General features: G+C 46.0%; 1 protein-coding gene across 2 annotated transcripts in view; it reads left to right on the plus strand.

The window, feature by feature from the left end:
- LOC149340918 (histone-lysine N-methyltransferase 2B-like) overlaps window positions 1-8,597 on the plus strand; it is a 56,975-nt gene extending 48,378 nt beyond the window's left edge. For both annotated transcript variants that reach the window (XM_089549851.1, XM_089549852.1), the window contains 5 exons: window positions 231-475; window positions 1,569-1,698; window positions 2,192-2,287; window positions 3,442-3,509; window positions 7,159-8,597. In XM_089549851.1, coding sequence (XP_089405977.1) covers window positions 231-475; window positions 1,569-1,698; window positions 2,192-2,287; window positions 3,442-3,509; window positions 7,159-7,264 — 645 coding nt within the window. In that variant the 3' untranslated portion in view covers window positions 7,265-8,597. The remainder of the gene's footprint in view (window positions 1-230; window positions 476-1,568; window positions 1,699-2,191; window positions 2,288-3,441; window positions 3,510-7,158) is intronic.
- The last annotated feature ends 3,681 nt before the right edge of the window (window positions 8,598-12,278 follow it).

Consider the following 12,278-nt stretch of genomic DNA (forward strand, 5'->3'; position numbering starts at 1 on the left):
ATTTGAAATTTTGACTTCATTAAAAGAAATTTTTTCTAAGGCCAGCTTCCACCCTAAATAAATTTGAAATGGAGTTTTATAAACCTGTAAAAAAATGCTCCTACTTTCTGTTGTGGAAACAAATGGCTTGCTGATGCACTCGCCCCAACATCCTGTTCACATCAGTAAGCACCATTTGAGTCGGAACAGTGGTACTAATAAGCGTCCTGTCTCCATCGTCGATCCTCCAGCTCCCAGAAAACCCGTCGGGCTGCGCCCGCCTAGAGGGCTTCAGGTCACGGGGCCACCACGACATGTTCAAGTTCCTGGCATCGGCGCACCGATCACCGCCGAGCTACGATCCGAGCAACGACAACGGCGATGAAGTGGAGGTGCTGCACAAGTCTTCTCGGCGACTGACCAGCCTGGACCTGCCAATGGCCATGCGCTTTCGACACCTCAAGAACACCGCCAAGGAGGCCGTTGGAGTCTACAGGTGGGCAAAGGGCTGGGGTTATGTGTTAATGTATCAAGCGTGTTGCACCCCAGAGACTCTGAGGGGGTTGGGTGCAGGTGTGTTGTGGAAAAAAAAATTAAAAAAATGGAGGAGTTCGCTGAAAGAACCATCTGTGCACGGTAACAACTCCACCCGTTATGTAGTACCCCGACATTGGGCATTTGAGGTATAATTACATTAATCGTAAATAAATAAACAAGCGATGAACTTATCTCTTACCTATTGAAAGCTTGATGGAAGGATGCTGTGAAACAGAGTTGGATAGAAGAGACTTGCAGCAGTGATGAGTGGTTATTTGGTGACTTGTAATGATCCACAGCAGCAATTGTTATATGAAAGGGCAATTATCGAGCCTTTTCATGTGCCATGTTATCCTTGCGTAATCCGATTGTACAACATCGTGTTAAACATTGAGGCATAGAAAGGGTGATTGATTAAAGTTTTCAATGATGGAGTCTAGTTTTATACACATCGCAGAAAACGTAACCGATTTAAATGGACGGCCCTTTAAAAGTAACTGAAGAGTTACAGAGTCGGCATTTTTTCCATGTTTCCTTGTGAACACATCAGCAGCGACACTGAAAAGTATCTCAGCGCATGTGCCAAAGGGAAGTGCATTGCTTTTACTTACGAAGACCTTGCACGCCACTTCAAAGTTATGCAAAGCACCACGCTTCACTGTTGTTCGCGCTGTGAGGGGACAAAGCCCAAGCTCATTAAACGCGACATTTTGTTGTGCCGTTGCAGTGAAATTTGAAATGTGAAATGCGAAACAGTGCTAGTCAAATGCAAGCCGTTCAGGCTTGCATGTGTGGACATAGATTTGGACATGTCATGCAATTTGACCCTGGAGAAGGGCAGTTGTGGGAGGTGCAAGAGGAGTATGGGAATGATGGTTGATATACGTGGGTAATAGCTTTGTCGTGAGAATGTTCTATATTATGTTCCTTCTTCTTGCTGCCTTCATATTGATGGAAGCGATAGAAGCTGTGTGGCTGGTCTTACGCGCAGTTGTGGTTTGTAGCATTACCTTCATTCCTCTTTTTTTGCGTCTTTGTTGTTTTTCAAATAGGTCTAACATCCATGGCAGAGGGCTGTACTGCAGGCGCAACATCGACGGAGGAGAGATGATAATTGAGTACGCTGGTGAAGTGATCAGGGCAGCGCTCACCGACAAGAGGGAAAAGTACTACGAAAGCAAGGTGAGCAACAGTGTACCTCTTAGTGGGTGCTACGGCTGTACCGCTTTTTGCCACTTGCTAGAAAAAAAAGCACGATGTGCCGAGGTGGAAAAATTTGCAGTTTGGTGCGTCACTGACAATTAGGTGTTGCTACATTGAATGAGTTTGTAGTCTCGGAGTACACATGTGTAAGGCTGGAAAAGTTTTGTGAGTGTTAGTGTATGCATTTTTGTCTGCAATTGTAACAATCCCATTGACGATCCTTTTTGTAGGAGTAGCTGAAGTGAGATTTGCCGTAACATGTTTGCTCTGATTAAGGAAGTATGGAGTTCTCGGCGTTATGATTAAAGTTTATAGCTCAGCGAAATTCTTTGCTTAAATTGCAGCTGATTACATCTTTGTTCATTAGCGGCAGCACAAGTGTGCTGCGGTTAATTTCGATGTCTGCAGTAGTTGAGTGCAGTCATGTAAAGTTGTCAGAGTTGGTAAATATAACTGTGTCTATTGCTTGCAGGGAATTGGTTGTTACATGTTCCGCATTGACGACCATGAGGTTGTTGACGCCACAATGCATGGCAATGCTGCTAGGTTTATCAACCACTCTTGTGAGGTATGTGTGCATGTCTTGCCTTGTCATCATAGTACAGTAGAATCCCAGTGATACGAACCTCAAGGTGCCATATTATTAAAAAATGAGAACGATCCACATGTTGAAGCACGAGAAAAGCATTTCTGCAAATCTGTTATCGGCTGACTGGGTTTACTTACGGCTGTGTGTCGCCGCTTAGTGCTTGCGGTACGTACTGTGCTACTGGTGATCGTAATGTCACTGATGTGTGGGCCGCACACCTGTGCTTGGTACTTATTATGCGACTGACAATCACGTCGTTGGTGATGCGCTCACTGTGCCCTTGCTTAGCACTCTTGAATACTGCACGTCTGATTAGTAGAGTGCTTAGCGCTCAAGTGTGTGGTTGCGGCTCTCTGTCATCCCTAGTGGCATGGGAAAGTGTTAGAAAATTCCCGCACATTTTAAACTGCACTTCAGCCAGGGAGTTTTACCAATTTTGTATCATCTCTGATTGTATCGTTGAGATAATACTGTGTGCTAAGCTTGGTAACCGTGATGAATTGTCCTGTGCACGTGGACATATTGGCAGTATAGGTAATAACCGTGTAAAACGCAACGCTAGCGTCATTTGCAGTGAATGAAAATCCACAGTAGATATAAATGATAATTCACTTGCTGCCGCAGGGAAAAAAAATTAAGTGCCATTTGATGAAAGCAATATTTTCCATTATACAAGTCATCTTACTGGCAGTCTTATCTGTACATTGAAATGCGGAAATGGATCAAAAGCAGAAGTTATGCTCAACTACCTTGCACCCGCCAGACACCCATGATACCGTGCTAGCTGGTACAAAGTAGACCACGACGTAATGACAATAGGTTGGCACCATTGCTTGGAGGACCTCCTTTGAGAGGTGCTTACCGCTTCTTTTCTGAGATAGCAGCTTTGTTTTGTGGCCGTAATTTGGCAAAATAAATGGTCTGTTTTTAAGTTTTTCGCACATTCATGGCCAAAGTGGCATTTTTTGTGTGTAACAGAATGCTTAGATTGCACGCAGCAGAAACTGCAGTCGTGGATGTGTTTTGCACAGCTTTATCGCTGATTTGAGCTATAGATGACCGTGCCGTTTTTATTGATCGCTAGGAGCTGACGAACTGCTTCATTCTTCCTTTTCCTTGTTTCTTCTACACAGCCCAACTGTTACTCGAAGGTGATTACCGTGGACAACAAGAAACACATTGTGATATTTGCACTGAGAAGGTGAGTGTGGTATTGTGGACTTGGGAGATGGAAATCGAGTGCACGCACGAAGCTGTAACCCGTCCACGTTATTTTCCCCTCACAATAAAATGTGGCAGCCTCGTTGGGAGTGAGGCTGGAGGTCACTGAATGAGGGAGATTGAAATCCTAAACCTTGACCCATATTCTGGAAGTGTTCATTAAGAGAACATGCGCAAATGATTAAATTGTTTAGTTGGATGAACTGGTACTGCTTTCCTAGGTTGATGTGACAGAGAGACGGGACTGGCATTTGTCCTGTTCTTTGCGTCATGTTAGCATCTTGTAATCAGCTGGTAATCATGAATTCATGATGTGTGAATGTGCGTGAGTGCGTCCTCTTGCTCCAAAAAAAGGCAAATGCTACCTCTGTCTCGGATCACATTACCGTACAAACGAGCGTGTAAAGGCCGCACTTTTTCTTCCAGATTTGGGCTAATTTTCAGGGTGCTGACCATATACTACAGTGTACTAAAAAAAAAAAAATTAAACACACCAATCAGGGAATAAGTGGCATTTATTCTGCGTTCAGTCATCACTCACGGAGTCTTCAGACTCTGAGCTGGTGCTGTGCTCTGGTGCATGCTCATCCCGCAAGAAGTCGCGCAGCATGTCCATTGTCAGTGTGTAGCCGTTGTTCCGCACTTGCATCACATAGCAGAGCAGCTCTTCCAGTTCAGGAAACTTGCGCGGCTTGCCTCGAAAAGCGCGCTTTTTGCAGCTTGTGTTTCTCAATGCATCCTTTTGGTTGCACCATCATTGGACGCACTTCTCAGCCACGTCAAATTTCCTGCCCGTCGCATGCCTGCCGTGTTCGAGAGCCCATCGTGCTAAAACTGCAACCTTCGGCGGCAGCACGCGAAAGCCACAGCTACAGTGAACTACCATGTTACCACAACTCCCGTGTCTTCAACAGCCACAAAAAGCTGGAGCTCGTAATACTGATGCCGATATGGATAGCGGTAGCTCGCGGCGGAAAACAAAGTTGATGACGATGATGATGACTCGTGGCCTCGGGCGCCGTACGTGGGCGGCACCTGGAAGCCCCTGTGTACGTGCCTGGCCTCCGCGATCAAGCGCGATGTTGCTCACTGCAGGCCACGGCGCATGTATTTCGAAGGAAATTTCGGAGTGGGTCGTGGAAAGTTTGGGTGCGGCCCTTACACAGATTTTTTTTTTTTTTTTTTTAATATTCCCTTCAGGAAAATGGTGCGGCCCGTACACAAATGCGGCCCTTATACGCATTGATATGGTAGTTGCATTCAAGCTCCTACCGACTTTAAGTCAAACACAACCTTCTGTTTCTGCTTTCAAACGCTTTCGCTACAGGTGTGGTCATGCCGGCGTCGCTTTTTCATTTGGGCTCCAATAAGTTGGCTAGACAGATGTGAATATGTCACATTAACGAACACATCCAGAATATGGGATTTTGTGGCATGATCATGCTCATGACGGGGGTGATTGTTGTGGTAGCTGAGGCACAGCCAGTTGCTAAACATTTCAATGCACGAACAGTTTGAAATGAACCTGTGCACCTGTAAAGGTAACAGGCCTTTAAAAAAAAAAGCTTGTGCAGGGCTTTTCCCTAGCCAAGAAATGTGCTAAGTGCATGCGATATATCATGAAAGCCTGTGTATGATACGAACCCTCATGTAACATGAGGTGTAATTTGGGGATAGCATAAATTGGAAAAAAAAAATGTTTTCATTCGCGTATAATGCAAATGAGGAAAGCTGACTGAAAGCATTTCTTTGCACTGCACTTCACGCTTGACTCAGCATCTTGATGGACACTCGCGAGGTGTACGTACTGCGCGTTTGCGTATCCAGCACAATCTCGTGCTGTGTGTCGAAATGGGGCATGTTCCTGGTGCTAGCTCGCCTGCCATGTCGCATTAAAGGTGCACTGAAGAGGATTCTGAACTTGTCTTTTTGCCGCGGGAACTTGATCTACACGTTCCTAGCATTCTTAGAAACTGCAACTTATTGCCCTGTGTGGCCGATTCACCTAATTAAATCGAATTAACGTCCGGCTCCCGCCCTTTTTTTTTAAATTCTGCCTCGTACGGTGGGCAAAGTCGACCAACGCGTGAAGTTCCTTTCAGCCAGCTACATGGAGGCTTTGCTTTCGCTTTATTTTGTTTTTTAGCTTTCCATGAATAAATAGTTTCATTCGCAGATAGTATAGCCGCAAAATAAGCCCGCAGAAATAAAAATACGCGCGGACTATTTGCTACTACGGACTACTACGTATTACTCCGCCGATGGCAGAGCGGCAAGCCGCCACGGGACTGGGTGAAAGGCACTCCACGCGTTGGTCGACTCCGCCCACCGTACGAGGCAGAATTAAAAAAAAGGGCGGGAGCCGGACGTTAATTCGATATAATTTGGGAAATCGGCCACACAGGGCAATAAGTCGCAGTTTCTAAGAAAGCTCGGAACGTGTAGATCGAGTTCCCGCGGCAAAAAGACAAGTTCAGATTCCTCTTCAGTGCACCTTTAACAAGCTTATCAGAGAACTGACTGCCCTGCTTTCGATAGTGCGGGTGTCGCGATGTCAGCATGGTGAAATGGTGTTGAAATTGAGGCCATCTAAACGGTCAACCAACGCCACATCTAGATAACACCTCCTCTCGTCGAAAGCCTGATGGTGATAGCGCTGAATGATAACAAGTACAGAACTGCGAATTGGGCGTGAAAATTGCTTGAATCCACTTATAATACGCCAAGAAATACTTTCAACCGTGCTAGACAACAAAACCAGACATAGGAAGAGACAAACATGGCACTGAACTGTCTAGCGCTGTTGAAAGTATTTCTTGTCGTGGAGCACCAAGTTGCCTTTCTGTGATACGAGGAGGAAATTTGACATGCTAAAATCTGGAAAAAAAACAAAAAAAAAGAACTTCTATTATACGTGGGTTTTTATGGTTGTTTCACTTCGATACAAGTTGTATTTTTATCAAAGCTGGGTGCGGGAGAAATCATGGCAAGAGCATAACAGTGTTGCAATTTCCGGAGCATAGTCTGCAGCCATTGTCTCTACATTGCCCTCAGGGTTCAGGTGTGCAATCTGCGCATAAAAAGTTATTGGCACGTGCTTACTGTTTTGCTAACGCACATATAGTCTGTCATTGTTGCTTGAAATTTTTATCTATTTTCTGTTTGCAATGAATCCCACTTTTGCCTGGACCAAAGCCCTGTGAAGTTGAGCAGTTTGACTCAAATTCTTTCACATGTGCAGCCACTTAGTTTGAAAGATGTGGAGAACATTTTTCTTTTTGAAGGCATCGTGACCGGGGTGGAACACCCAGCAGCACACTGCAATGGCTACTCGTGTTATCAGTAAAAACTGCACGCGTGCAATGTGGAAGTCTGGTGCCGATGTTTAGCCATCTGCTTTATTTCCATTGTAAGGACAAGACACATCCACCCATCACTGTCCTTGACCCACCTTCACCCTCCAAGAAGATTGTCAGGCGTGTGAAGCCTCGGCATAGAGTAAAAACATTCAGTAGCGCAAATGCGTCAGAGTAATCATCGAGACTAAATCCAACTGCGTTCGCAAAACTGTTGCATTGGGTGTCTTATCTCCCCGTAATTTTTTTTCTCTCTCTTTCCTTTTCTGCCAGCATTCTCAAAGGAGAGGAGCTGACGTATGACTATAAGTTCCCCATCGAAGACGTCAAGATTCCCTGCTCGTGCGGCTCCCGAAGGTGCCGCAAGTTTCTGAACTAAATGGGCACGTGCACAGTGCGACGAAGAGCTCCTTCGCAGCGGTGCCCGTGCCCCCTGCATCGAGCTTACTACCAGTTGTTGCGGGACGTGTACATAGGCTTTTAACTCGACAGTCCTTTGTGCCTGTCTATAACCTCACCATCACTCTTGTTGTGCTCCTTCCCACCCCCCTCCACACCTGTCCACTGTCAGCTATGATGTATTATTATTATTATTATTGTCATCATAATTATTATCATTGTCATTACCCTTCACTTTTGTTCTGCCTATCCCTTCATCACCACTGATCCCCCAACATGTACGTAGAGTACTTGTGTGCCATGACTGAATGGTAGCGTGCATTTTTTATTTGTATTTTGAAATGCGAACAAGATTTTTTTAGCTTTAGCAAACTTTATAGGAGATGAATGGGCACCTGTGTAGCTGATAAACAAGCCTGCTTTTTGGTACCTTGTGTAAAAAAAAAACATAGAATCAAGAGTAAGGAAGAACACAAATTATTGAAGCAAAGATAAGAGTGAGCTACAGATAGATAATAACTGAGGCCTTGTGCCTGAAAGATATTTTTCTGGTCGGCAGATGTGCGAGATATGCACACGTGTCTTGTTTCTTTGATTCGACGAGAAAAAAAAGCAAGATGGAGAATGATGTTACACGATACCTGAAAGTGCCTTGAGTGGTTTTTACGGGTGCCAACTGTGATCCTTGGGAGTCAACCTGTACATAAAATAGAAGTTTTAGCTGTAATTACCACTGTCAAGGAGAGCACGAAGTGACAACATCATTTGTAATAAATTTCGAAAGTTACTACAACTGTTAGAGCAGCAGTGAAATGAGAAGATATGCACAATTATAAATATCTCATCTTATAGTATATATATTATATATATATGTATATCAGTTGTTGTGTTCAGAATCTTTGCAACTATGTGTACCAATAATGTCACTATTGCATGTGTTTGCAAGCACTCCTGTTCTGTCGAGTCATTTGGCGAGGGCTTGTGGGATGCGCCCAACCCCGTCTCGCCATCGTTTTGTCGTCGCCTGGGAGCAAAAATGCACATGAACAATTGCGTAGCCTGTTTTTAGATTTACTGTGCATGTTTATGCTGCACCGTGCTGCTGAGGCTATGTGGAGAACACACACACGACGTTGTACAGAATGTTGCTAGAATGCTCTTTTTTTTTTTTTGTCCTCAAGCGAAAGTTGTGATGCCTCCGTTAGCTCGTGTGACGTTTAGGGTGCGGCTATTATAGCCAGCGCATTTTAGGATTAGTAGAACTGATTGAAACTGTAAATACATAATGCCACATAAAGATGTTTGTTTTCTGATTTGTCTGGCTGTGTTTTGATGCCAAAGGTTGTGTGCTATCCACAACTTGTATGGAAATCGAAACTGCAGACGTGAAGCAACACCTGTATGCCTTTGTCACTGAGAATGTATTCTCTATCATTTTATTAATGTCACTTTCAGTAGGTTATAAATTTGTTGCTATGTAGCAAATGTATGTGGGAGTAGAAATTTATAGACAGTGACAGTATGTGTCAATGGCATTGGCACAATCTTCGTTGAAGAACAGAGTGGTTTCCAGTAAGCAAATATGGGCTGTTAGCTTCCTGTAAATTGAGAGCGCACCATTGTTCGTCCCGTTCAGCATAATGACATTCTTGCTGATGTTGCACAATGTTCGGTGCACACAACATTACTTTGAACACCGATGTAGCTAACGTTACATCATCCAGCATTGCTCACCGATGAATAGGAAATGTGCAGGGCGGAATGGCAGTGCAGGGCAGTTACCTGCCGAAATGATTTTCAGTCAGCCTCGACTTGAGAAGTGGTGGCCTGCCTATCACAACAATTTTGCCAATCTCATCTCCCCGCCTAATGGTACAGGTCCTTGCAATATGAAAAGGAACAAAGCATTCAATTAGTGTAATTACTCCATAATTATGTGTGACAAGCACACATTTTCCTCTTTTCTAACTCATTTTCTTTTTGGCTTATGATATCCAAAAATCATTTGCAACGAACGGTGAGAGACCGTGCTGGCTAGCTCTGACCCCAGAACACAAGTTTTGGCGGTGGAATGGGCTGACAAAGTCGTCGAGGGCCATGTACTCTCGAGCACTTAACGCGACCTCTTACCTAGGTCTTTCAGGGGAATAAAATTTTTTGCAGTCAATTAACAGTCTCGCAAGGAAACAGCAGTTTACTTAGTGCAGGTTTGACCGCTGATCCGGATCATGAGAGAAATAATTAGAATGGGATGGAGTACATCTGGCAGGCTCTCTCAGATCATGAATGGCAAGTTACTAATATCCCTCAAGAGAACACTACAACAGCTGTATCTTACCGGTACTCTCTTATGGGGCAGGAACGTGGAGGCTAACAAAAAAAAGTTCAGCTTAAAGGGGCTCTGAAACGTTTCCGAGGAGAGCACATCAACTCGCTCAATCTCTGTATTGTGTTGTCTTGAACACCTGAGCAAAATAATACACTTCTACACGCAGCAGAGAACCCACAATGCAGCGAGCTAAAAAAAAATGATAGGACAGGAAGCGGGCATAGTGGGCGAGGGAACAAATGCGGGTTAATGACGTCCTAGTCGAAATCGAGAGGAAGAAATGGGCTCGGGCGGGACATGTAATGCTAGGGCAAGATGACCACTCATGGTCCTTAACGGTAACGGAATGGATTCCAAGAGAAGGCAAGCGTAGCAGGAGGCGGCAGAAAATTAGGGGGGCAGATAAGATTAAGTTTGTGGGGATACAGTGGCCACAGCTGGCAAATGACAAGGTCAACTGGAGACTCATGGGAGAGAATTTTTCCCTGCAGTAGACACGTATTCGGGCTGATGATGATGATGAACAAAAAAAATTCGTGTTTTTGTGCAAACTGGCTGTTTCTTATCAGCCTGGAGGGACCTTCCCCAGGTGTTCGAAATTATTCCGGAGCCCTCCACTACGGCACCTCTTCCTTTCTTCTCTCAGTCCCTTCATCCCTTTCCTTACGGCGCGGTTCAGGTGTCCACCCAGATATGGAAGACAGATATATTGCACCATTTCCTTTCCCCCCCAAAAAAATTTAAATTTAAATGTAAAACCTGTACGTACCGGTTGCGCTCGCCGCCGCGTTTTCCGCCGGAAAGTGAGCTGCGGGTGCGAATTTCGTTCGCATTTGACGCCGAATGCTCCACTGTGACCGTACAACTCGCACCACGACACCGACCACAGCGTTGCACCGACCGGTGAGTTTTGACGGCCGCGAGCTGCACCGACGTGATGCCGGTGCGCGTGCATAGGTGGTGCTGAGAGGCCGCATGCGCTCGAGCTGACACGTAAGCTGGTGCGTCCTCACCGGGGTTACCATGCAGAGTAGCTAGTGCATCAGCTAGCCTTTAGTTTGGTTTGGTTTGGTTTATGGGGTTTAACGTCCCAAAGCGACTGAGGCTATGAGAGACGCCGTAGTGAAGGGCTCCGGAAATTTCGACCACCTGGGGTTCTTTAACGTGCACTGACATCGCACAGTACACGGGCATCTAGAATTTCGCCTCCATCGAAATTCAACCACCGCGGCCAGGATCGAACCCGCGTCTTTCGGGTCAGCAGCCGAGCACCAACCACTGAGCCACCGCGGCGGCAGCTAGCCTTTAATTCTCAAGGAACAAACAGTTCCAACACGTGTCAATTCTTAGTGCATCAGCCTTTCGTTATGAACGAGAACGTTCGAACTCCGGTCAATTCGAAACAAATTTCGAGTTCCCTTCCTGGTCGAATCACCGAGATTCGATTTTACGACGTCCACGACGCCAACTACGCACACCAAGCTGATCTGCAGAAATTACCTATCGCCTAACTTTATTGTGATTAAAATGGTCATACAAAGAGGGCACGTATAAAGTGATCGAGATGCCCGCGGACAAAAATTGATGACGAAAACTTACTGGACAGTGTTGCTTTTTACCGTCGTCGCCCAGCAGCCTAGCCATGGCCTAACCGCCTACCGAAACCGTGCAAAGTGTTAATGCTACAGGAGCTGAAAGCGCTAACGGCGATTGCGGCAATGTGTCCGTGCGACTTCGAACGGTCGGCTCATTTGAGCTGCCGCTCATAAGATGACATGAGTTGAGCTGTCGCCTCCATAAAGTGTCGTCTCGAGCACGGTGCCTTGAGCCCCTGACGTTCACGCGTCCTGGAGACCTCCAAGTCTTTGCGATGTCAGTGCACGTTAAAGAACCCCAGGTGGTCGAAATTTCCGGAGCCCTTCACTACGGCGTCCCTCAAAGCCTGAGTCGCTTTGGAACGTAAAACCCCTTAAAGGGACACTGAGGAGAAATTGAAGTTGGCTTGTATCGACAGAATACCAGCTCCTGATTACAAAAACGCCACTCATACTGACAACAAAGCTCTTGTAACGTAGAAAAGAGCAAGAACCAAAACACAGGTATCGCCGCCACAGGCCAAACTCGCAAGTACAAGCGTCATGACGTCATATAACAAAACAGTGTTGCTAGAACCAATGGTTCTAGCAACGCTAGGACACGAGAAGCACAAATCACTGAGGCGCAGCCAATGCATGCGCAAATCTCCTTGACGTCGCCAGATGGCGCCACGTGCCGGGCAGCTACGCGCTCGCCTGAAGCATCGGGACCAATCAGCGCCTGCTCGCCGGCGTTAGGCGGGCTCCCGGTATTCCGCTAGCGGTATCAAGGTACACGGTATGCTAAAGGTGTCTATTTGCGAGAACTTCGTTGACGACTTCGAGAACGAGATCCATCGTAACGCTCGCAAAACGCCGGTGCAAACGTAAGCGAAGCGACTGTTGCGACGGCCGCAATAGCCGATAGATGCCTTCAACGTGCGGCCGGCGGTAGCTTTCTTTTCGGCTGCTGCTAGGCCGCACTGCTGGCCGTCGGAAATCACGGAGTCTGCATCACGTCATGTCACGTCATGTTTCACGTCACTTAGTCCTCTGTCGTCATAGCCGAATCCCAAGTTTGAATCACAGCG

This window comes from Amblyomma mixtum, chromosome 6 (assembly GCF_055824585.1).
Source record: "Amblyomma mixtum isolate Tamu chromosome 6, ASM5582458v1, whole genome shotgun sequence".
NCBI classification, from domain to species: domain Eukaryota; kingdom Metazoa; phylum Arthropoda; class Arachnida; order Ixodida; family Ixodidae; genus Amblyomma; species Amblyomma mixtum.